This window comes from Myxine glutinosa, chromosome 2, assembly GCF_964187855.1.
Source record: "Myxine glutinosa chromosome 2, kmMyxGlut1.1, whole genome shotgun sequence".
NCBI lineage: Eukaryota > Metazoa > Chordata > Myxini > Myxiniformes > Myxinidae > Myxine > Myxine glutinosa.
Window position 1 is genome coordinate 116,814,716 of NC_136262.1, and position 26,038 is coordinate 116,840,753.

A 26,038-nucleotide genomic window follows, 5' to 3' on the forward strand; every position below is an offset into this window, starting at 1 on the left:
GTCGCAACCGGCGCGGCAACCACCACCGGGCCAGACCTGGTGCCGTTTCCATGCCAGGTTCGGCCACAAGGCCAGGTCCTGTCGCCCGCCTTGTACTTTTGGCAGGTCGGGAAACGACCAGGCCGGCGCTCGCTTCCTGCCATGAGCGTCGGCCATACTCGCAGCCTGTTGTTCATAACGGACACCTCCTCGGGTCGTCGCTTCCTGTGCGACACGGGAGCGCAGGTGAGCGTCCTCCCTGCTTCCGCGTCCGACCGGCAAGCTGCGGGCCGGGGCCCCGCTTTCCTTGTCGCCAACGGCACGCCCATCCGCACGTTCGGGAAGCATTGCCTCTCGCTGCGGTTCAGGGGGCAGCGCTTTCAGTGGTCGTTCGTTACCGCTGGTGTCCCCATGGGCTGACTCGGAGCGGACTTCCTCTGTGCGCATGGGCTGCTGGTGGACGTGAGGCACAGACGCCTTGTCCAGGCCGAAACCTTCAGCTCGCTCGCTCGCTTGCGCGCTGAGCAGTTCGTTGAGCTGCTCCCTGGGCGGCTCACCGAGAGGCTCGCCAAGCGGCTTGCTGAGCAGTTTGGTTCCGGCAAGGTTGGTCTGCACGCTTCCGGCAGCGGACGAGTTCACCCGCCTCCTCGCCAGTTTCCCGGCCCTCACGCGGCCCACTTTCTCGGTGGTGGCCGTCAAGCACGGGGTGGAGCATCACATCCCCACCGTCGGGCCACCGGTCTATGCCCGGGCGCGCCACCTCGACCCGGCGAAGCTCGCCGTGGCGCAGGGGGAGTTCGCCACGCTGGAGCGACTGGGCATCGTCCGGCGCTCCAACAGCGCATGGGCATCACCGCTGCACATCGTGCCCAAGCCCGGCAGCGGGTGGCGGCCGTGCGGCAACTACCGCCGCCTCAACGATGCTACCACCCCCGACCGCTACCCAGTCCCTCACATCCAAGACTTTTCCACCCGGTTGGCGAACATGTCCCTCTTCTCCAAGGTGGACCTCATCCGCGGATACCACCAGGTCCCCATCAGGCCGGAGGACATACCAAAGACGGCCGTCATTACACCATTCGGCCTCTACGAGTTTCTGCGGATGCCCTTCGGGTTGAAGAATGCGGCCCAGGCGTTCCAGCGGCTGATGGACAGCGTCTTGCGCGACTTGGATTTCGTTTACGTCTACCTGGACGACATCCTCGTCGCAAGCGCGTCCCGTGAGGAGCACCTCCGCCATCTCCGCACGCTCTTCGAATGCCTGGACCGGCATGGCCTGATCGTCAACCCCGCCAAGTGCCGGTTCGGCGTCACCGAGATCGACTTTTTGGGGCACCGCGTCACCAGGCACGGGGCCATCCCCTTGCCGGCTAAGGTGGAGGCGGTCAGGGGTTTTCCGCGCCCCCGCACCATCAAGGGGCTCCAGGAGTTCCTGGGCATGGTAAACTTCTATCACCGTTTCCTGCCCCGCATCGCCCAGCTCCTGCGCCCCCTGCACGAGGCCCTCCGGGGGAAGCTGGGCAAAGGCGACGTTGCCTGGACTGAGCCGATGGACATGGCATTCGCGGGTGCGAAGCTCGCCTTGGCTCACGCCACCATGCTCGCGCACCCGGCGCCCGATGCACCGATCGCCCTCACCACCGACGCGTCGGACTACACGGTGGGCGCGGTGCACGAGCAATGGGTGAAGGGGGCTTGGCAGCCGCTGGCGTTCTTTAGCCGGCAGCTCCGCCCGCACGAACGGCGGTACAGTACCTTCGACCGCGAGCTGCTTGGGCTCCACCTGGCGGTCCGGCACTTCCGCCATCTGCTCGAGGGCCGCCCGTTCGCGGCCTTCGTCGACCATAAGCCCCTGGTTTTCACGATGGCCAAGGTCGCCGAGCCGTGGTCGGCCCGGCACCAGCGTCACCTCGGCCGTGTCCGAGTACACGGCGGACATCCGGCACGTCGCGGGGAAGGACAACCCAGTGGCGGATTGCCTTTCCCGGGCCCTCGCCCACGCGGTCCACCTTGGCATCGACTATGCCCGGATGGCGGCGGACTAGTCCGCCGACCCCGCCATCCAGGCTTTTCGGACCGCCGTCATGGGCCTCCGCGTCGCCGAGGTACCGTTCGACGGTGCGGGCGCGGCCCTCTTGTGCGACGTCTCCCTCGGCCGGCCTCGCCCCATCGTGCCTGCTGGCTGGCAGCGCCGGGTTTTTGACGCCATCCACGGCCTGTCCCACCCGGGCACGAAGGCCTCCCAAAAGCTGGTCGCCGACAAGTTCGTCTGGCATGGCCTCCGGAAGGCCGTCCGCGATTGGGCCAGGACGTGCCTCGCGTGCCAGCGTGCGAAGGTCCACCGCCACAACCGGGCCCCGCTCGCCCCGTTTACGGTGCCCGAACGTCGGTTCGACCACGTTCACGTGGACTTGGTGGGACCTCTGCCCCCCTCGCGGGGTTTCACCCACGTCCTCACCATGGTGGACCGCACCACCCGGTGGCCGGAGGCCATGCCTTTGGCAGCAACGACGGCGGCGGACGTCGCGCAGGCGTTCATCGCCACTTGGGTTGCCTGTTTCGGTGCCCCCTCGGACATCTCATCCGACCACGGCCCCCAGTTCACCTCGGAGCTCTGGGGGTCTGGGGGGTGGTGGCGCGGGGGCTCAGCGTCCAGCTGCATCGCACCATGGCCTACCACCCACAGGCCAACGGCCTGTGCGAGCGTTTCCATCGCGCCATGAAGGCCGCGCTCCGGGCCAGCCTCCGTGACGGCGGCTGGGTCGACAGGCTCCCCTGGGTCCTGCTTGGCCGCAGGACGGCGCCCAAGGACGACCTGCGTGCATCCGCGGCGGAGCTGGTCTTCGACAACCGCTGCGGGTGCAGGGCGAGTTCCTCCCCGACTCCACAGCACCATGGTCCGTGGCGCAGCAGTGCGCCGCCCTGCAGGAGACCGCCCGGAGGTTCGCCCCGGTGCCGACAGCGCACCACGGTTGCCCGCCAACGCACGTCCCCCCAGAGCTTCGCATGGTGGAGTACGTGTTCGTCCGCCACGACGCTCACCGGACACCGCTGCGGCCCCCGTACGATGGGCCCTTCCGCATGCTGGAGACCGGGGCGAAGCATTTCACCCTGGACATCGGCGGTGCTCCGGACCGCGTCTCCGTGGACCGCCTCAAGCCGGCCCACCTCGACTTGGACCACCCCCCGCCAGCGGCTCTGCCCCCGCGTCGGGGCCGCCCCCCGGCGGGCGGACCCCTGGCTCGGCCCAACCCCGCCGTCACGCCACCCCCCTGTCCTGCACCCATCCCAGATGCCGCCGGAGGCATCCCCGATGGCATCCCGGCATCCCAGACGCCGCCAGCCGCCCGTGGGCGCTTCGGCCGGGTCATCCGGTTGCCCCGCAAGCTGACCCTTCAGGTGCGCGGGAATTCTGGGGGGGCGCGTGTGGCGGACACGATGGCTCGCTGGCGCAGAGACATAATTCCACGCACCAGCGGGTGGCCTGGAGTTATATATGCGGGCTCGCTGCCGTGCGCACGTTAGTGCGGATGAGTGAGCAAGCAATAAAGAGCTCGATAATAACCAAAGCGTTGTGGCCTACCTTTGTTCAACCACACTCTAATATAATTGTTCAGTCGATCACGCTCAAGAAATTTCAAATTGATCGGGCTGAGCGTTGTACTTGTCGAATTATGACCAATTATGACGTCATAATTAAGGCACCAATGACGTCATCGTTAACAACACTTATTCCCCATGGGGGGTTCTTTACAATGAGGCAAGTTTTAAAAAATTCCATGGAGCGGTTTCGGAGATCTAGAGGTGTAATGTTTTTCGATTTTTCCAATATGGCGCCTGTACCACGTGGCCTATGATGTCATAATTGTCATTAAAAATGTATACAGGAGAACACGCTCCTATGGTGAAAATTGTGTCCATTGGACCAACAGTTGCAGAGAAAAAAATTCATGCTGATCGGATCAAGCGTTATACTTGTCAAATTATTACGTCATAATGAAGGCATTGATGACATCATCATTATCATATCTTATTCCCTATAGGGAATACTTGACAATGAGCCATGTTTCAAAGTTTTTCCCATTGTGCGGGTTTGCAGATATAGAAGTACAACGTTTTTCCAAGATGGCGTCTGTACAACGCGTGACGTATGACATCATAATTTTCATTAAAAAAAACTCTACCGGAGAAAGAGCTCCTATGGTGAAAATTTCTTGTCAATCTGACAAACGGTTGCAGAAAATAACATACTCACATTCTGTGCAAATAAACAAACAACCAAACAGACAAACAAACGGACCCAAATGCAATCCCCTCTCTGGCAAGGGTAAAAATTCTGGTGATGACGAGATGGAAATATGAAAGAGTTCACACAAATACACACGATTTAGCGCTTTGTTCAGCGAGATGAGTAACAACATGGCGCCTTACGGTCATGTGATCATGTATCCTCCAATCACAATCGTCTTTTCTCAAACCGAGTTCACCAAACTCTATTATTCTATGATCTGATGGGGGTGGTCGTGGGTATTGTCAGCTAGGGTGACCGTTGATGGGGAATTGTGAGAGGGTGGTTGAGGGGAAGGGATTGGGGTGGTCATGGGTATTGTTAGCTCGGGTCTTTGAGCTCTTCAGATGCACTGGGCAAGGTGGCGGTGATGTTAGCTAGCACATCTGGTGAGGTGAGATCTGTCACCGGCAGGCCAATCAATCAGGTGTTCAATTCTCCACTCAAATAGCCTGTGTCCATATGCTGGTAGCTCGGCAGAGATGGTGTTACAGTTTCGTACGATGGTTGTTTCGTGATTGTACCGTCGATGTCCCGACCCCCAGTGAATGGGGGATTGAGGGTGGTGGTGAGGTGAGATCGGTCACTGGCAGGCCAACACATATGTTTGATTAACCACTCAAATTGCCGTGCCGATGTGCTGGTAGCTCGGTAGAGATGGGGTTACAGTTTTGAGCGACAGTTGTTTTTTTTTTGTTTGTTTTTTTATATACATGGGATAAGGCTTGTAATAGAGCTGACACACACACACACACATACACACACACAAGGCCATATTGATGAGGCAAACACTTAACACAGCCACTGAGCTGACTACCGTCACTTCCCGGGATACTCTGGGTACCAGCGACCTCGTAACAATGGAGCCGCTTTTCTAACTGTACTCAGTGGGGATTTCCTCAAGAGGAATTTCCTCCTCCCCATGGATGCCAACCAATGGGAATTGTCCATTTTCTATCCTTTACAAGCAAGGAAGCAGCTCGTACCATTTTAAAATATTTGGTATGACTTGAACCGGTCCAAACCGGATGGGTGTTTTTTAGGAGACACCATCACCTTACTGGATAGCCGTAGCTCATCCGCCCTTTGCCAGGTGTTGTTTTTGGTCGTGGCAGGTATCGCTGTCACCCTCTCCAATAGCAAAGTGAGGGGTGTTGGTTTAGTCGCCGACAACCCGACCATGGGGCAGGTAGCCGACCATCCCAAAAGACTGACCTGACCCAAAACTTTTTATTATAAATATTGGTATATATATTGCTTTTTTTTCTTCTTCTGCTTAATCATGAGGTGGCATCCTCCCAATTTGGCAGTAAAACCACAGAATCTAGCCATCTCTGTTTTTTCATAACGGTGCTCTGTAAAATATTCCGAACACAGAAACGAACATCTTGTTTGCCCGATCCATGCTCGGGTATTTCGGACAAACCTCGTCCAATTTCTGGCAACCCTCGGATCTTTTGGCCATTGGTGTGGCATGAAACCATATCTCAGTTTGTATTACCACAATCACCAAGGACGCATTCACCCAGCATATTTGTAGAAATTGGAAAATTATTCACCGTTTGAGTTAAATAGTACCGCGATGTAACCCAAAGTGGTGTTCGCCTTCCTGGTGCGATGTCATGGCTATTCGTGAAAAAGAAGATTTAGACTTTTAATCATAAAATTACTGACTTTATAAATCGCAAATCGGAAAAAGACATCGAACCTGTTTTGTAGGGTATCAAGGGTGAGGTGGTCGGTGCGTTTGGGTTCCCTTTTGGACACTTTAAACCCCTTTAGGACCCTTAACTTTAAGACATTTAGATCAATCAGACCTTTACACACTTTAGACCCTTTTTAGACCTTTTAAGACACTTTAAACCTTTTAAGACCCTCAAGACTTTTTCGGTATGGAAAAAACTTCGGTGATCTTCTGCCAGGTTGTAGGCCCAAAAAGTGCCTAAATCCGTTTCCCAGCCGAGCTTTCATAATATCACCGTCAATCCCAAGCAGTACTTCGGAAGTACAACAAGCATGGATTGGAAATCTTTGCTGGTGGAATGCTATGAGGTTGCCAAGGTTACCGGCTCCATCCATTGCGGTATCTGCTCGCTGAATGTTTACACTGAATTCCCGTTTCTAAATACGCACTCCAATAAAAATTGCTCATTTGAAGTGAGACATCTATGAACCCATTGCACACGGATACCCAGCCATATTGTTTCATAAGAAAGAATCACTGGTGTTTTCCTGGAGGCCTCGTAAACTGATTTGATTTATTTACTTAAACGTTGTGTTTGTGTGTTGTCTGAGTAGTGTTTGTGTGCATGTAGCAGGTGTGTTGTATCACACTAGAGTTACACTTGTTCCCATGAAGAACATACTTTTCATTTTATATTTCTTGGACGAGGAGCAATGATATTTCCTCAGATTTTGGATATAAGCGCCGCGGCCCAAGTATTGAAATCCTTGAGATGTAATTCTATTCGGCTGAAGAAGAAGAAGACTTGGTCAATGGTGCGTGTGTGTGAGACGGTTCAGGGTGGACAGAGACAAAGGAGTGTGTCGGGTATTGGCGGGGGGTGAGACAATGTCACGTATTGTCCGTGGAGACACATCCAAGTGAGTGAGTCTGACCGGGAGCGGAGAGTTGAGTGCGAGGGTTAACAGGGCGGGGGTTGTGCTGGTCGGGCCAGTGGGGCCTTGCTGAGAGGAAAGAGAGCGGAAGGGAGTTGTCCCGTCATTGTTGGTTGTTTACGGGAGAGAGAGTGAGGGGTTGGGGGAGGAGGCAAAGATTGGCCAAGAGGGACACCAGGAGGGAGTAGTAAGTACATGGGAGCGCGTCTCGCACGACAGAGGGAAAAGGGGGGAAATTAAAAAGATGAAATGGAGACTCACGTCGCGGAGACCCACCCAAGATCGTGACCTCAAAACATGGACACGGAATGATCACGTCACCTGGAACTATCAGAGAAGCTTAAACAAACGGCGGTCATGGGAATGATAAACCACTCAGACATTTATACCACGGGCACGGACCCCCCATGTGGTAACGATACCATGGGCACAGACCCCCCATTGTGGTAACAATACCTTGGGCGCGGAACCCCCAATGTGGTAACAATACCTTGGGTATAGACCCCCCATGTGGTAACGAAACCATGGGCACGCAGCCCCCATTGTGGTAACGATACAATGGGCATAGACCCCCGTGTGGTAACAATACCACGGGCACAGACCCCCCCATGTGGTAACGATACCATGGGCACAGACCCCCCCCCCCATGTGGTAACAATACCACGGGCACAGACCCCCCCCCCCCCCCCCCATGTGGTAACAATACCTTGGGCGCGGACCCCCCCAATGTGGTAACAATACCACGGACCCTCCACCCCCTCCCCACCCTCCCGTCTGGTAACGATACCACGAATCCCCTCACGTGGTAACGAAGGTACAAAAGCTTAAACAAACAAGCGGTCCTGTCCGGTCCTATCTGGTCGTGTCCGCTCCTGTCCGGTGTGTGTATTTGGGGGACGGATCGTTACGCTGGGTCTATATATATGGACTCCACATAGACCCTGAAAGGGACGACGGGTCACACACCGCGGATCGCCCAATGAATTGACGGAAATCTCCTCACGTCACGCCCACCGACATGTGACGTCACGACAGAATGATAACACCATGACGTCATGTCGGCCCGAAATCTCCGTTTCCAACGTCGGATTTGATGAAGTTTATTTAAAACCCTCGAACAGTAAATAATTAATCGGACAATACAAGACAAAGGACAAAACTCGGACAAATGTGTACAATATTAATACGTCATACAATTGTCTATTACACGGACTATTCGGTAATCACTGTTATCTCTGATTAAGATCACAAATTGCTTTGTTTCGTTTACACTATTATTTACATCGCGGTGTCACGTGTGTCGTTTGTACATCATTTGTCGATCAGCCTTGATGTACGTCATTGTACATTGTATATAAAGTGCATATTATATATGCGGTGGTTGTACTTGTTATAATATAATACGTACAATGTGCGGACTTGGAAGTCTCAGGTCTCAGGAGGGTCGAACTCACTATAATTAAAACAGGGTGGACTTTTACCCCCAATACTCCTCCCTTACCCTCACCCCTCCCTCCACGTCTCCATTCCTCACTCAGGCAGACACCCTCCTTGTCCCTCCTTCATCCCCTCCAACCTCCCCTTTGTCGCCCCCAGGGTTGTCTCCCCCCCCCCCCCCACTGCTGCACTCCATCCCCCCCTCCTTAATGTTTGCTTTCTCGTCCCCTCTCTCTGCCCAGAAACAGCTTCGTGGTCTCTCAGGTGTCCGTACCGTTTGTGTCTGACCGGGCCGACCCCCCCACCCCTGGACCCCTCCTTCCCCCCGCCCCGCCCCGCATGGTCCCTCCCCTCGTCCAATTCAAAATGCTTCGGCGCTTCCTCTGTCCCTCCCGAGCTGTGACTCCTTTTTCTATTCCTGCTTCTCCTCCCCGTATGTCCCCGTTTTTTGTCTAACTGCACGGCCCTGTGTCCGCCGTTCGCTACACATACCGAGAGATGGACACGGGACACTTTGTGGCTCTTCTTCATCTACTTGATTTCATCGCCACCGGTGGGTTTGTCCGCACGTGTGTCCTGTTTGTGTGTGTCAGTGTGTCTCATTTTGGGGACGTGGGTTTGTCCGCACGTGTGTCCTGTTTGTGTGTGTCATTGTGTCTCATTTTGGGGACGTGGGTTTGTCCGCACGTCTGTCCTGTTTGTGTGTGTCAGTGTGTCTCACATTTGGGAGACGTGGGTTTGTCCGCACGTGTGTCCTGTTTGTGTGTAACAGTGTCTCTCACATTTGGGGGACGTGGGTTTGTCCGCACGTGGCCTTTTTGTGTGTGTCAGTGTGTCTCACATTTGGGGACGTGGATTTGTCCGCACGTGTCCTGTTTGTGTGTGTTAGAGTGTCTCACATTTGGGGACGTGGGTTTGTCTGCACGTGTGTCCTGTTTGTGTGTGTCAGTGTGTCTCACGTTTGGGGACGTGGGTTTGTCCGCACGTGTGTCCTGTTTGTGTGTGTCAGTGTGTCTCACGCTTGGGGACGTGGGTTTCTCTGCACGTGTCCTGTTTGTGTGTGTTCGTGTGTCTCACATTTGGGGACGTGGGTTTCTCTGCACGTGTCCTGTTTGTGTGTGTTCGTGTGTCTCACATTTGGGGACGTGGGTTTGTCCGCACGTGTGTCCTGTTTGTGTGTGTCAGTGTGTCTCACGTTTGGGGACGTGGGTTTGTCCGCACGTGTGTCCTGTTTGTGTGTGTCAGTGTGTCTCACATTTGGGGACGTGGGTTTGTCCGCACGTGTGTCCTGTTTGTGTGTCTCACATTTGGGGACGTGGGTTTGTCCGCACGTGTGTCCTGTTTGTATGAGTGTCTCTTATGGGACATGGGTTCGAATTCTCACTCTGTCTCCGTGTCTGCATCTGTCTGAACCAATAAACTGTTCCACATCGACATTTGTATTCCCAATTCCTCCTTCTCTCAGAATTCCCGCCCAGCTCCCTGATCATGACCGCTTTTTGTTTTGAGCTTTTAGCGGAATCTTCGGGTCTGACGCTTGTACATGTACTTGTACTTCATTGGCACATTATGACTTTTATTTATTTTTTCGGATCGTGTCCTTTATTTATTTATTTATTCAGTGCATTGTTTTTCATTTAACGAATTCTGATCCGTACGGATTTTCTCATCTATGACGTCATTTTCTCAGCAGATACATTTACAGTTGTCTGCCACCCGAACGTCTGGCACAAAGACGTAATTTGTGGACGATGTGATAGGAGTTCATGTCGAAGCCTCTGTTGCGCTGTCTGTTCTTGGGGCGCTGGGGTTAAACTGAGCGCTGTTCCTTTATGACGTCACGTGGACTATGACGTCACGTGGACTCTGACGTGTGACATATTTGGGTCGAGCTTTATAGTGCGTGTGACTGTGTGTGATGCGATATCATGGGAGTATAACAGCTACAATTTTGGTAGCTTACAACTACAACCTCGAGTAGTCACGACTACTAATCCTTAGAGTGAAAATGGCAAAAAATACTACAACAGGTACACACATCATTCCACGACAACAGGTGCACGCATCATTAACACGGTATTTCCATCACGGTGTCACGTGCTTGCATGCCACAGGTGCCTTGCACACATCACTTGTTCCCGGTACTTTGTGTACAACACCTGTTCCCGGTACTTTGTACACATCACCTGCTCCCGTTGCTTTGCATACAACACCTGTTCCCGGTACTTTGTACACATCACCTGCTCCATAGGTTTTGTTTTCCCACTCATGTTTGATAATTGGGGATTATTCCCCAGATGTGAGAGTGGCTGTCTGTCAGCTGAGCTACCTATCGGACATCGGAGCAGCACAATATTGAGGAATGAACGGTATGGGCATGATGGTGGAACAGGAGCATGAGATGACACCTTTGTTACCTCCGCCACCAAAGGTGGATGGAGGTTATGTTTTCACCTCTGTTTGTTACTTGCTGGAAAAGATTCCGGCAAGTATGTTGGTTGGTCTGTCCGTCTGTTTGTCTGTGCGCAGTACAACGTCTACATCGTTGCACATGGCATCGCCATACTTTGCACACACGTATTTGTCTTGCCCTGGAATAGACTGTGCCCAATTTTTAACTCTCTAGGCCCAAGGTCAAGCTCAAGGTCACCCAAAACGTGAAATCAGGGGGGTCGAGTTTTCATTTAAAATATATTTCAAACCACTATAACTCTAAAAGTACAAGAGGTATGCATACACTTACTGTTACTGACATATAGGAAGTCACATACGACATTTCATTTGGCACCATGACCTTTGACCTTGAGTGACCTTGAAAGGTCAAACAAGGCCAAAATTGTTTTTTTTACTAATAACTCTGTCAAACATTATCCGATTCCCTTCCAACGAACACCCCTGGAAAAAAAAGTACATTCCGGCAAGTCCTCGGTCTCTGACCTATCTCTAGTTCTGTGTGTTTGTTTGTTTGTTTGTGAACAAAATATCTCAAAAAGTTGTGGACAGATTCAGACGAAATTTAGCAGAAATGTAGTGTATATGACAATAACGAAATTATTAGATTTTGGTGTAGATCCGGATTCGGATCCGGCTACGAGAATTTTTAAGTGAATCTTCACCATTGGGAGATTGGGCCATTATGGGCCAAAAACGATACATAGCAGAATATCTCAAAAAGTTGTGGACAGATTCAGACGAAATTTAGCAGAAATGTAGTGTATGTCACAAGGACGAAATGATTAGATTTTGGTGAAGATTCGATTCGGATCCGGCTACTATAATTTTTAAAGTGAATCTTCAGCATTGGGAGATAGGGCCAAAACGATACTGAGCAGGATATCTCAAAAAGTTGTGGACAGATTCAGACGAAATTTAGCAGAAATGTAGTGTATATGACAATAACGAAATTATTAGATTTTGGTGTAGATCCGGATTCGGATCCGGCTACGAGAATTTTAAAGTGAATCTTCACCATTGGGAGATTGGGCCATTATGGGCCAAAAACGATACATAGCAGAATATCTCAAAAAGTTGTGGACAGATTCAGACGAAATTTAGCAGAAATGTAGTGTATGTCACAAGGACGAAATGATTAGATTTTGGTGAAGATTCGATTCGGATCCGGCTACTAGAATTTTTAAAGTGAATCTTCAGCATTGGGAGATAGGGCCAAAACGATACTGAGCAGGATATCTCAAAAAGTTGTGGACGAATTTGGACGAAACTTGGTGGGCAGGTTGTGTGTCTGACAAGGATCATTCGATTAGATTTTGGTGAAGATCTGAATATGGATTCGGATATGAGAATTATTTAATTTTTAAGTGATTCTTCACCATTGAATGATCGGGCCAAAAACGATACATAGCAGGATATCTCAAAAAGTTGTGGATGAATTTGGACGAAACCTGGTGGACCGGTTGGGTGTCTGACAAGGATGATTCGATTAGATTTTGGTGAAGATCTGAATATGGATTCGGATATGAGAATTATTTAATTTTTAAGTGATTCTTCACCATTGAATGATCGGGCCAAAAACGATACATAGCAGGATATCTCAAAAAGTTGTGGATGAATTTGGACGAAACTTGGTGGACCGGTTGTGTGTCTGACAAGGATGATTCGATTAGATTTTGGTGAAGATCTGAATATGGATTCGGATATGAGAATTATTTAATTTTTTTAAGTGATTCTTCACCATTGAGTGATATGGCCAACCAGGCGGAGGTATGCTCTCTAATGAGTGCCGTTCTAGTTACAGCTTGTCTTTGTCTTTATAACACAGGATGTTTCAAAAGTCCGGAATCATAGGAAGTTCCTAATTTTTTTGTGCCGATATCTTACAGCCCAAGCAGCCCAGATTTAACGCCACTTGACTTTCTTTCTTTGGGGACACCTGACATCAGTGGTGTGTTCCACGAGTGCATGCACGAGTGAAGATCTAAATAATGAAATCAGGAATGAATTTGCTAAAATTGATGTTCCCAAGTTAAGAAATCTTCAAAGGAACCTCCATACAATAACGGGTATGTGTATACAATTAGTGATTATTAAATTAAAATTATAAAATAAGTATCCCCAAGATTGCGGACGTTTGAAACACCCTGTATGTTGTGTATCATCTTTTGTATGTTATGTACAAGCACAATGATATTTTTCATAACACTCTTCTTCTTCACCGTGTGGCTGTGGCTCCTGGTCCTGTCACCGTGGCACCTGGCTGGCACCTGTCACCGTGGCTCGTGGCACCTCGTGCCCAGGGTGACGAACCTGACAGGAGTAAATTCCCTGTCAGAGGATCAAGGGGTCTTACTCCTATTGAGAGGAGTGGTCCCAACTGTATGACCATGCATTGTGGCCCTTCGGGGGCATGATGCATGTGTGTGAATGACCATGTGCTTCCCCCTCGGGGTTGAGGCGCATGTGTAATGTTATTGGGACAGCCTTGTTGACGTTGTGCCTTGGCCATGGGGTCAAGGTGCACGTCCAAGGCTGTTCAAATGTTTGACTTTTTACCTTTTTTCATTGTAAAAAAGGTAGGCCTTCAGGCGGGACCAAAACGCCTGGTCCTGTCACTCTCTATTTTGCTGAAAACTCCCTTCTGTACGTATTATTTCTCCACTCTTAATTATCTTAAACATCTCTTATCATATCCCCTCGTAATCACATCCCCTCGTAATCACCTCCCTTCTTCTGTATAATGTCCTGTCTCCTTCAGCCGCCCCTCATAGAGGCCCAGAATCAATCTCGTCATCATGCGCTGATCCTTGTCTACGGCAGTGATGTCCTTCCTCAGACATTTTAAGTTTTCCAGGATTGATGTCTTTTAGCCCTGGAAAATCTCAATATCTCACAGATGCAGACGGATTATAAAACGAACAGACCTATCTAATTATTTGGTCGTCTACCGGAAGGTATTCAGTCTTGAACTTCTAGGCCTCACCATCCACCATGACCTTTCCTGGGTCAACCGCGTAGCAAAGTAGGTCTCAAAAGCCAGTCGTAGACTGCGCATCCTCGTTCATTCCAAGTAACTCCTTGAAAAAATCACAATGATTCATTGTCTGCATCTACAAGACCAATTTGTCCGTAGATCGATGGAGTACTGCCCTCTCCTGTGGGCTGGTACCCCAGCATCACATCTGCCTCTCCTCAATTATGTGGAATCTTAAACTCCCAAAATTATTGGAATCTCCTGCAATGGGGCCGAGGCACAAGGTCTGCTCTCACATCGCAGGTAGATCGGTGGTCTCTCTGTTTTCTACCCTTTATTCTCCAACGTTGTTCCCTCTGCTCTCTCGGTCCTCCGACCCTCCCCATCTTCTCCAGGATGCACGTGTTCTTCCACTAACCCCCTACTGGTTAAACTCCCAACATCCAGGCTTTCCTTTGTTCTCGTTTCTCCCCTTTGAGGAATCGCCTTCCTGAGGCTGTTCACATGTGCTCCTCCTTCCAATGCTTTAAAGCAGGTAGTGCACCACAACCTCGTGTCACCCCTGCACCCTCAATCACTACCTATTATCTTTTATACCCCCTATTAACTCTGCCTAACCAAACTCTCTACCTGCAGGTTACTGTGCTTCATCTGCTCTTCTCTCCACTGCTGTAAAATAGGTGTTCACGACATCGTAATGCAACGTCGATTGGAGTTATGGAGTGTGATCCTCCTCACTAACGCACCTGTTCCTGTGACTATTGAATGATGTGTTTGTAATCAGGACGCACCTGCCAATACCTTTCTGTGATGAATACGCATTTGCAAGCATGACCCGGATAGCGGTGTTTATTGTGCGGCTTTCACGAAATTATTTTCCTTATTCCCCAGGATTGCACCAAGACCATCACGTGATGGCATAAAAAGCAGAACAAATGACAGATTCCGGTAAAGTATCGTTAAAGGGAACGTTCTTTGATGTGGATCTTGATTCAAAATAATTAGCGCTAAATTTTGCATCAATGATGTGAATATAAAGTATGTGGGGTTGACCTAACGTTTTAAACCTTGACCTAATTAGACCATGACCTAATGTTTTGACCTTGACCTAATTAGATAGCCTAAGAACATTGCCCTAATTTTACCATGACCTAATGTTTTTGACCTGGACCTAATTAGATAGCCTAATACCTTGACCTAATAACCTTGACCTAATTTGACATTGGCCTAACGTTTTTGACCTAGACCTAATTAGATGGCATAATAGCCTTGATCTAATTTGATCTTGACCTAATGTGTTTGACATTGACCTACTTAGATAGCCTAATAACATTGACCTAATAACCATGACCCAATTTGACCTTGACCTACCAGTTTGATCTTGACCTAATTAGGTAGCTTAATAACCCCACCTTAATAACCTTGACCTAATTTGACCTTGCTCTAACGTTTTTTACCATGCCCTAATTAGATAGCCTAATGCCCTTGACCTAATAACCTTGACCTAACGTTTTTTACCGTGAGCTAATTAGATAGCCTGCAGTAACGTGCATTTGACTTGATTTACATTTACCCTTCACGTTAAAGGTCAAGGTCAAATTTTGCCATTGTGGAATCTCACAGACTGCTTGGCCTTCCAAGATGTTCGTGCATTATAATCGTGTACCTGCACTGAAGTTGTGCACCTGATATTTTTTGTTTCCTTGACCTAATTTTTTGGACTGTGACCTAATTAACAAAAAACGTTGAGTGAGTCATTTTCATGATGTTGAGTTTTATGGATTGATTGTAGATTGGGAGACTTTTTTTGTTTTATAATTTACACTCTAGCCCTAAATGTTGAAGGTCAAGGCCATATGGTTGTCCGAATGTGGCCATCATTTGGATTGCGGGCCAAGGGTAAGTTGCGGGTGATAGTCAAAGGTAGGTCCAACGGACGGTCGGGGGAGACTTACCTTTGGCGATTGCTTTGTGATCGTAAATATCTAGTTACCTTCGCCAGAGTAGAGGGTATTGCATTTGAGTCCATTTGTCTGTCTGTCTGATTTTGTTTGTTCGCACAGAATAAAATTGGTTTTCTCAAATTGACAGGCAATTTTCACCACAGGTGCACCTCCTCCTGCAGAATTTTGTAATGATAATTATGACGTCATGTGTAAATTGAACAGCCGCCATATTGGAAAAACCGAAAAACTTTGCACCTCTATATCTCCGAAATCGCTGTATAGAAAAAATTGAGACATGGCTCCTTGTAAAGAACTCTCCATGGGGAATTACATGTTAATGATGATGTCATAGGTGCCTCCATTATGATGTCATAATTCGACAAGTAAAACACTTCATCCGATGAAGATGAAATTTCTTGAGGTCACCTATGGATAAATTGGTGGAGAAAAACAAATGATGATGATGTAATCGGTCACGTGGTTCGGCCGCCATGTTTGTTTTATCACAAAAGCTTTAAAAATCACTAAAAACACGTACTGGCGAGGGTCTGCAATCTCTGATTGCTCTTTCTTGTTTACCTTACTATATGATTTTGGTGAAGATTGTCCGAAGTATCATTCGTAACAAGACTCTACAGTTTGTGTTTGATAAATCCATCATTTATGTCAATAAATCAGATTTAGGGTTAGGGTTAGGGTTAGGATTAGTTGTTAGGGTTAAGATATGTTTCTGATTGCTCTTTCTTGTTTACCTTACTATATAATTTTGGTGAAGATTGTCCGAGGTACCATTCATAACAAGACTCTACAGTTTGTGTGTGATAATCGATCATTTATGTCAATAAATCAGATTTAGGGTTAGGGTTAGGGTTAGGATTAGTTGTTAGGGTTAAGATATGTTTCTGATTGCTCTTTCTTGTTTACCTTAATATATAATTTTGGTGAAGATTGTCCGAGGTACCATTCCTAACAAGACTCTACAGTTTATGTGTGCTAATCCATCATTTATGGCAAAAGGTTCCTGCTTTGGAGGTTCACAACCTGATGCTCGTACTGAGAACGGCTTGTGCATTCATTACTGGGTCTCAACATTCCTGGTATGACGGTTTATAGCTGGGTCATGGATTCGAACCCAGACTAGACAGCTTAGACGCGCATTGTGCATACCTCTAGACCATCCTGATTATTATAGTATCTCCTTCATATTATCGCTGGGATTCCAAATCGAAACGTCCTCCTCCGTACTGCAGAATGCACCAAGTCAGGCTGGCGGTGTATAAGTGAGAGAGAGCAGCAAATGGAGCAGATGTTGCATGGTGCTTCCTAATGAAATTACCTGAATTACATGATATCACAAATAAAATAGGATTTAGGTTCACTTGGTATTAATCTAATTTGGCTTTCCCATGTGATTCGATAAAATGCCGTTTCATATGGAAACCTGATCAATTGCTGCCATGATCTCCAGACGTTTTACAAATGGGATAAAAATAGGATGAACAGAAATGAGGATGAACAGAACAAAATAAAATAATCTTTTCATTCCAAAAAATTCCACCAAAGTCGACTTGATAAGCTCATCGAGTACTTGGTGTACTGCAATCTGTATCCAAGTACTCCAAATGTTGTCCATGTCGTGTCTCATGGGACATCACGAAATTCCCAAGCTAAATGTCTCATGGCATGCACACTCATGCGTCACATGCACGGGATCACGTGGTGGCACAAAGGTATCCTTACAGTCAATCAGGAAATTGTATATCTGAACTAGAACTGAACTCGGTAGAGCGCACACCTCCACCAGGTGAACAGTTTACATTTTGTATCCCAATGATAGGCCGGATCTACGTCCAGACCTGAACCAACATCAATTCGAATCGTCCTTGTCACACACCCAACACATCGACCAAGTTTTGTCCGAATCTGTCCACAAGGTATTGAGATATTGTGCTATATATCACCTTTCGCTCCATGTCTCAATGGTGAAAATCGCTTTAAAATCAAAAAGGTTGTAATATCCGGATTGGGGTCTTCAGCAAAATCAAATCAATTCTTCCATGTTCCATCAATTCTTCAAACCAATTCTTCCGAAATAAACACCCGACTGGTCTACCAAGTTTCCTCCGGGTCCATCCATAACTTTTTGAGATATCCCGCCCACAGACACAAACGGGCAAACAGGGGTGAAAACATAACCTCTGTCCACCTTTGGCGGAGATAATAATTGAAATTTACGATTGATTTGTCCCATTGCTTCCCGAAAGTACAAAATTCCTGAATTTGAATTTGAATTTAAACTTTAAAAAGAGGCGACTGACTTTCCATGGAATCATCATTGTGTACGGCATCAGCGGGACTTCTGCGGCAAATCTTGATCTTTTCTACCCCCGTTAATTCACCCCAGATCCACTTTTTTGAAATACCGACTTCTTTCCTGGAAGTCCTAGCAGTGTCCATGCGTTTTTTTTCCTACCTCTCCCACCTCCTTCCCCCCCCCCCAAGCCCTCTCCCTCCCACAGATCTCCCGATGTCCCTGCTCTCAAATGTTGTACTTGTGTGCTTCCCCCTCTCTCTCCATCTTGTCTCCCGCTCCCTTTATTTCCTCTTATGTGTCCGTTTTTTTTGTCATTAATGTTAGCTCTTACATGAGCCTTCATCTTGTATTAAAAATAAAATCTCGTCTGTTAAGGAAGAGTTTGAAACATGAAAATGTGTAAATTTGTAAATTTCCCGGCAATTCTTTCCATCAAAAGGAAGATTGTGAGTTTCATGATGAAAGAACAATAACCGTCTGCTCTCCAACAACAATCCTTTCTTCGCTGCTCACGCACCTCCCCCTCCACCTCCCCACACTACCCAGCATCCATGGTAAAAACATCAAGTTGTCATTGCGCACCAGCATTCCCTACATTTCATAAATTCATCATTCCATAGTGAGCCCATTTTCCCACAGTGAACTCGAGTTTTGGCTTTGGTGTATCTTTGGTGTACTTTGGTGTATTCCCCACAATTTTGGCTTTGCTTTCGCGACTGCACAAGGTGCTTACAGACAGGAGAAGGTCCAACGGCCATAGAAGCTTGTCTGGTAATCCCAAGGATTTTGGGTAATATTTGGTGTATCGCACCACCCGACATCTACCTGGGCCTTGCAGGGGCCTTGATAGATCGAGCTGTTTGCAAATGTTCAATTGCAAAGTCAAAGCTCTGATTTCTCCATCCTGGTTTGTTCTCATGTTTGGTGGGACAGAGTCATGGGTGGTGTATGTTTGAAGCCTTATTGCTCAGCACATCTGTTTATAATCCACGCAATCATATCCATACGTCGATGCTCCAACATCCAAGTACACCAGGAGAGGAAGGAAAGAAAAACCCTGATTTTTATTCACCGTTAAACCTTCTCTGTTCCTTGACATTTTGAGAGAGTTGAGGCCAAGTGAACTGTTTCCAAGTTTCATGACTACGAATGCGTTATATTATTTATTAAACATGTGAAGGCATTCGGCGGTTGTTTTGAAAATATGGCATTAGGTCACAGCCGCAGTGTCATGGCTTTTTATTTCCACAATGTCTTCGAAGAATGGATCCATCTTGTCCACCCCTCGCGTTCCCCCCTACCCTCATCGTTACCTGCATCCCCTGTTTGTCCATCTCTGTCTAACTTCCCCCTCCGCCATGCTATTGGCGTTTCCCCCGTCTCCTGCTGTTCCCTTTGTTATGCTGTATCCCAATCTGTTATTTGGTCGAGCTCTTCCATGAGCCTGAACATTGTATTAAAAAAACAAAACTCGAGCACAGACGTCATAATGTAGTTTGTCTGAAAACCTGCGCTCGACATCGATCTCGACTATCAAACCAACTCAGGAGTTCTGGGAGTGGGATTGCGTTTAAGAGCAAGTGTAAGGAGTCGCAGAATAAAATAAGAAGACTGAAAGTTATCAATTAACATGGTGGATATTATTGGAAATAAATACAGTTGGACCTCAACATTCATGGTAACAACATTCGTGGACCCCGTGTATTCATGGTTCATAACATGTGACCTGCTTCTACATTCGCGGACCCTGCATATTCATGGTTCATAACATGTGACCTGCTTCGACATTCGCGGACCCCGCATATTCATGGTTCATAACATGTGACCTGCTTCTACATTCGCGGACCCCGCATATTCATGGTTCATAACATGTGATGTGACCTGCTTCTACATTCGCGGACCCTGCATATTCATGGTTCATAACATGTGACCTGCTTCTACATTCTCGGACAATATGTATTCATGGTTCATAACATGTGACCTGCTTCTACATTCTCGGACCCCGCATATTCAAGGTTCATAACATGTGACCTGCTTCGACATTCTCGGACCCCGCATATTCATGGTTCATAACATGTGACCTGCTTCTACATTCTCGGACCACATGTATTCATGGTTCATAACATGTGACCTGCTTCTACATTCGCGGACCATACGTATTCATGGTTCATAACAGGTGACCTGCTTCTACATTCTCAGACCATACGTATTCATGGTTCATAACATGTGACCTGCTTCTACATTCTCGGACCCCGCATATTCATGGTTCATAACATGTGACCTGCTTCTACATTCTCGGACCATACGTATTCATGGTTCATAACATGTGACCTGCTTCTACATTCTCGGACCACACGTATTCATGGTTCATAACATGTGCCCTGCTTCTACATTCTCGGCCCATACGTATTCATGGTGCATAACATGTGACCTGCTTCTACATTCTCAGACCCCGCGTATTCATGGTTCATAACATGTGACCTGCTTCTACATTCGCAGACCCCACGTATTCATGGTTCATAACATGTGACCTGCTTCTACATTCGTGGACCCCGCGTATTCATGGTTCATAACATGTGACCTGCTTCTACATTCTCGGACCATGCGTATTCATGGTTCATAACATGTGACCTGCTTCTACATTCTCGGACCATACATATTCATGGTTCATAACATGTGACCTGCTTCTACATTCACGGACCCCGCATATTCATGGTTCATAACATGTGACCTGCTTCTACATTCTCGGACCATGCGTATTCATGGTTCATAACATCTGACCTAATATGTCATCTCTTTGTGATTGAACCTGATATGTCATCTCTTTGTGATTAAACCTGATATGTCATCTCTTTGTGATTGAACCTAATATGTCATCTCTTTGTGATTGAACCTGATATGTCATCTCTTTGTGATTGAACCTGATATGTCATCTCTTTGTGATTGAACCTGATATGTCATCTCTTTGTGATTGAACCTGATATGTCATCTCTTTGTGATTGAACCTGATATGTCATCTCTTTGTGATTAAACCTGATATGTCATCTCTTTGTGATTGAACCTGATATGTCATCTCTTTGTGATTGAACCTGATATGTCATCTCTTTGTGATTGAACCTGATATGTCATCTCTTTGTGATTGAACCTGATATGTCATCTCTTTGTGGTTTAACCTGATATGTCATCTCTTTGTGATTGAACCTGATATGTCATCTCTTTATGATTAAACCTGTTATGTCATCTCTTTGTGATTGAACCTGATATGTCATCTCTTTGTGATTAAACCTGATATGTCATCTCTTTGTGATTAAACCTGATATGTCATCTCTTTGTGATTGAACCTGATATGTCATCTCTTTGTGATTGAACCTGATATGTCATCTCTTTGTGATTGAACCTGATATGTCATCTCTTTGTGATTGAACCTGATATGTCATCTCTTTGTGATTGAACCTGATATGTCATCTCTTTGTGATTGAACCTGATATGTCATCTCTTTGTGATTGAACCTGAAATGTCATCTCTTTGTGATTGAACCTGATATGTCATCTCTTTGTGATTAAACCTGATATGTCATCTCTTTGTGATTGAACCTGATATGTCATCTCTTTGTGATTGAACCTGATATGTCATCTCTTTGTGATTGAACCTGATATGTCATCTCTTTGTGATTGAACCTGATATGTCATCTCTTTGTGATTGAACCTGATATGTCATCTCTTTGTGATTGAACCTGATATGTCATCTCTTTGTGATTGAACCTGATATGTCATCTCTTTATGATTGAACCTGATATGTCATCTCTTTGTGATTGAACCTGATATGTCATCTCTTTGTGATTGAACCTGATATGTCATCTCTTTGTGATTGAACCTGATATGTCATCTCTTTATGATTGAACCTGATATGTCATCTCTTTGTGATTGAACCTGATATGTCATCTCTTTGTGATTGAACCTGATATGTCATCTCTTTGTGATTGAACCTGATGTGTCATCTCTTTGTGATTTAACCTGATATGTCATCTCTTTGTGATTGAACCTGATATGTCATCTCTTTGTGATTGAACCTGATATGTCATCTCTTTGTGATTGAACCTGATATGTCATCTCTTTGTGATTGAACCTGATATGTCATCTCTTTGTGATTGAACCTGATATGTCATCTCTTTGTGATTGAACCTGATATGTCATCTCTTTGTGATTGAACCTGATATGTCATCTCTTTGTGATTGAACCTGATATGTCATCTCTTTGTGATTAAACCTGATATGTCATCTCTTTGTGATTGAACCTGATATGTCATCTCTTTGTGATTGAACCTGATATGTCATCTCTTTGTGATTGAACCTGATATGTCATCTCTTTGTGATTAAACCTGATATGTCATCTCTTTGTGATTGAACCTGATATGTCATCTCTTTGTGATTGAACCTGATATGTCATCTCTTTGTGATTAAACCTGATATGTCATCTCTTTGTGATTAAACCTGATATGTCATCTCTTTGTGATTGAACCTGATATGTCATCTCTTTGTGATTAACCCTGATATGTCATCTCTTTGTGATTAACCCTGATATGTCATCTCTTTGTGATTGAACCTGATATGTCATCTCTTTGTGATTAACCCTGATATGTCATCTCTTTGTGATTGAACCTGATATGTCATCTCTTTGTGATTAAACCTGATATGTCATCTCTTTGTGATTAAACCTGATATGTCATCTCTTTGTGATTAACCCTGATATGTCATCTCTTTGTGATTGAACCTGATATGTCATCTCTTTGTGATTAAACCTGATATGTCATCTCTTTGTGATTGAACCTGATATGTCATCTCTTTGTGATTAAACCTGATATGTCATCTCTTTGTGATTAAACCTGATATGTCATCTCTTTGTGATTAAACCTGATATGTCATCTCTTTGTGATTGAACCTGATATGTCATCTCTTTGTGATTAAACCTGATATGTCATCTCTTTGTGATTAAACCTGATATGTCATCTCTTTGTGATTGAACCTGATATGTCATCTCTTTGTGATTAAACCTGATATGTCATCTCTTTGTGATTGAACCTGATATGTCATCTCTTTGTGATTGAACCTGATATGTCATCTCTTTGTGATTAAACCTGATATGTCATCTCTTTGTGATTAAACCTGATATGTCATCTCTTTGTGATTGAACCTGATATGTCATCTCTTTGTGATTGAACCTGATATGTCATCTCTTTGTGATTGAACCTGATATGTCATCTCTTTGTGATTGAACCTGATATGTCATCTCTTTGTGATTGAACCTGATATGTCCTCTCTTTGTGATTGAACCTGATATGTCATCTCTTTGTGATTGAACCTGATGTGTCATCTCTTTGTGATTGAACCTGATATATCATCTCGTTATGATTGAACCTGAGAGGTTATCTTGTTGCATTCCCTTATCAGTGCATTCACATAATTTAAAAAGGGGGAGCAGAACCTCCCACAAACACATCAATCCAGTCTATTGCATCCACTGCGGGACAAAGACCCCCTCAAGTCATGTTGACAGGTATTTGGCATTAGTGTAGTTTGGGAAGACTGAGAAATTTGGGGAATCAGGCGATGGTGAAGGACACAAATCTATCTCACAAATGAACATTACTATCTGACATACAGTTACTGTATATTACGTCGCAATAGAACCGATTCTGTAAATGTGTGGCTGTTGGCTGGATTTGGTGGTTGTTTCCCAAAACAGGTGATGAACTGCTGTAAGTTCTTTCATCTTTGCACTATTCTTGGAACATTGAGAAGATTTTAACTGTTTGTGTGTACCCGCATGCCTACCCATGTGCTTACTCGTGTGCACCTATCCATGTGCCTACCCACATGGTACCCATGTGCTTACTCATATGCACCTATCCATGTGCCTACCCACATGCCTACCCATGTGCTTACTCGTGTGCACCTATCCATGTGCCTACCCGCATGCCTACCCATGTGCTTACTCGTGTGCACCTATCCATGTGCCTACCCACATGCCTACCCATGTGCTTACTCGTGTGCACCTATCCATGTGCCTACCCGCATGCCTACCCATGTGCTGACTCGTGTGCACCTATCCATGTGCCTACCCGCATGCCTACCCATGTGCTGACTCGTGTGCACCTATCCATGTGCGTTCCCACATGCCTACCCATGTGCTTACTCGTGTGCACCTATCCATGTGCCTTCCCACATGCCTACCCATGTCCTTACTCGTGTGCACCTATCCATGTGCCTACCCACATGCCTACCCATGTGCTTACCCATGTGCACCTATCCATGTGCCCACCCGCATGCCTACCCATGTGCTGACTCGTGTGCACCTATCCATGTGCCTACTCGTGTGCACCTATCCATGTGCCCACCCGCATGCCTACCCATGTGCTTACTCGTGTGCACCTATCCATGTGCCTACCCGCATGCCTACCCATGTGCTTACTCGTGTGCACCTATCCATGTGCCCACCCGCATGCCTTCCCATGTGCTGACTCGTGTGCACATATCCATGTGCCTTCCCACATGCCTACCCATGTGCTTACTCGTGTGCACCTATCCATGTGCCTACCTACGTGCCTACCCATGTGCTTACTCGTGTGCACCAATCCATGTGCCTACCCGCATGCGTACCGACGTGGGTACCCATGTGCTTGCTCATGTGCACCCATCTATGTGTCTACCTACATGGTACCCATGTGCTTACTCATGTGCACCTATCCATGTGCCTTCCCACATGCCTACACATGTGCTTTGTCGTGTGCACCTATCCATGTGCCTACCTACGTGCCTACCCATGTTTTTACTCATGTGCACCTATCCATGTGCCTACCCGCATGCGTACCCACGTGGGTACCCATGTGCTTACTCGTGTGCACATAACCATGTGCCTTCCCACATGCCTACCCATGTGCTTATTCGTGTCCACCTATCCATGTGCCTACTCGCATGCGTACCCACGTGGGTACCCATGTGCTTGCTCATGTGCACCTATCCATGTGCCTACTCACATGGTACCCATGTGCTTACTCATGTGCACCTGTCCATGTGCCTACCCGTGCCTACCCATGTGCTTACTCGTGTGCACCTATTTATGTGCCTACTCATGTGCATCTATCCATGTGCCGACCCACGTTCCTACCCATGTGCTTACTCGTGTGCACCTATCCATGTGCCGACCCGCAAGCCTACCCATGTGCTGACTCGTGTGCACCTATCCATGGTCCTACCCGCATGCCTACCCACGCACCTACCCATGTGCTTACTCATGTGCACCTATCCATGTGCCTACCCGCATGCCTACCCATGTGCTTACTCGTGTGCACCTATCCATGTGCCTACCCATGTGCTGACTCGTGTGCACCTATCCATGTTCCTACCCGCATGCCTACCCACGCATCTACCCATGTGCTTACTCATGTGCACCTATCCATGTGCCTACCCGCATGCCTACCCATGTGCTTACTCGTGTGCACCTATCCATGTGCCTACCCGCATGCCTACCCATGTGCTGACTCGTGTGCATCTATCCATGTTCCTACCCGCATGCCTACCCACGCATCTACCCATGTGCTTACTCATGTTCACCTATCCATGCACCTATCCATGTGCCTACCCACGTGGGTACCCATGCTTGTGCGTGTTAATGAATCCTTGTTGATGTCCAATGTAATATTTGCAAAGACATCCGAGTGTGAAATTTTCCCCTTTCCCATGATGCAATGGGCCATGCCAATGGATTTTCACAACTCCCTATAAACAACATTCGTGAGATTTTCAATGTGATGCTCACGTGATTTTCATAACAACCTGTTCATACTTTTCCTGTTGTGGATTCGCGGAAATGGAATCGCACGGTGTGTTTAACTACCTGAACCAATGGCCAATCCAGAACATCATCCAACATCGGGGTTTGGACCCTTCAACCCAAGAATGTCTTCGAAGAGCGGGTCCACAACTTTGGTTGTAGCAATCAGTCCGTGCTACTCACAGGTACACAGTGTCC

At 47.2% G+C, this 26,038-nt stretch overlaps 1 protein-coding gene across 2 annotated transcripts in view; it reads left to right on the plus strand.

Annotated features, from left to right (window-relative positions):
- Positions 1 to 8,675: 8,675 nt before the first annotated feature.
- The window catches only part of LOC137421361 (neural cell adhesion molecule 2), a 150,563-nt gene continuing 133,200 nt past the window's right edge, over positions 8,676 to 26,038 (plus strand). For both annotated transcript variants that reach the window (XR_013622342.1, XM_068107345.2), the window contains exon 1: positions 8,676 to 8,876. Coding sequence is in view for 1 of the 2 variants with exons in the window: in XM_068107345.2 (XP_067963446.2) it covers positions 8,822 to 8,876 (55 nt within the window). In the remaining variant the exon portion in view is untranslated. The remainder of the gene's footprint in view (positions 8,877 to 26,038) is intronic.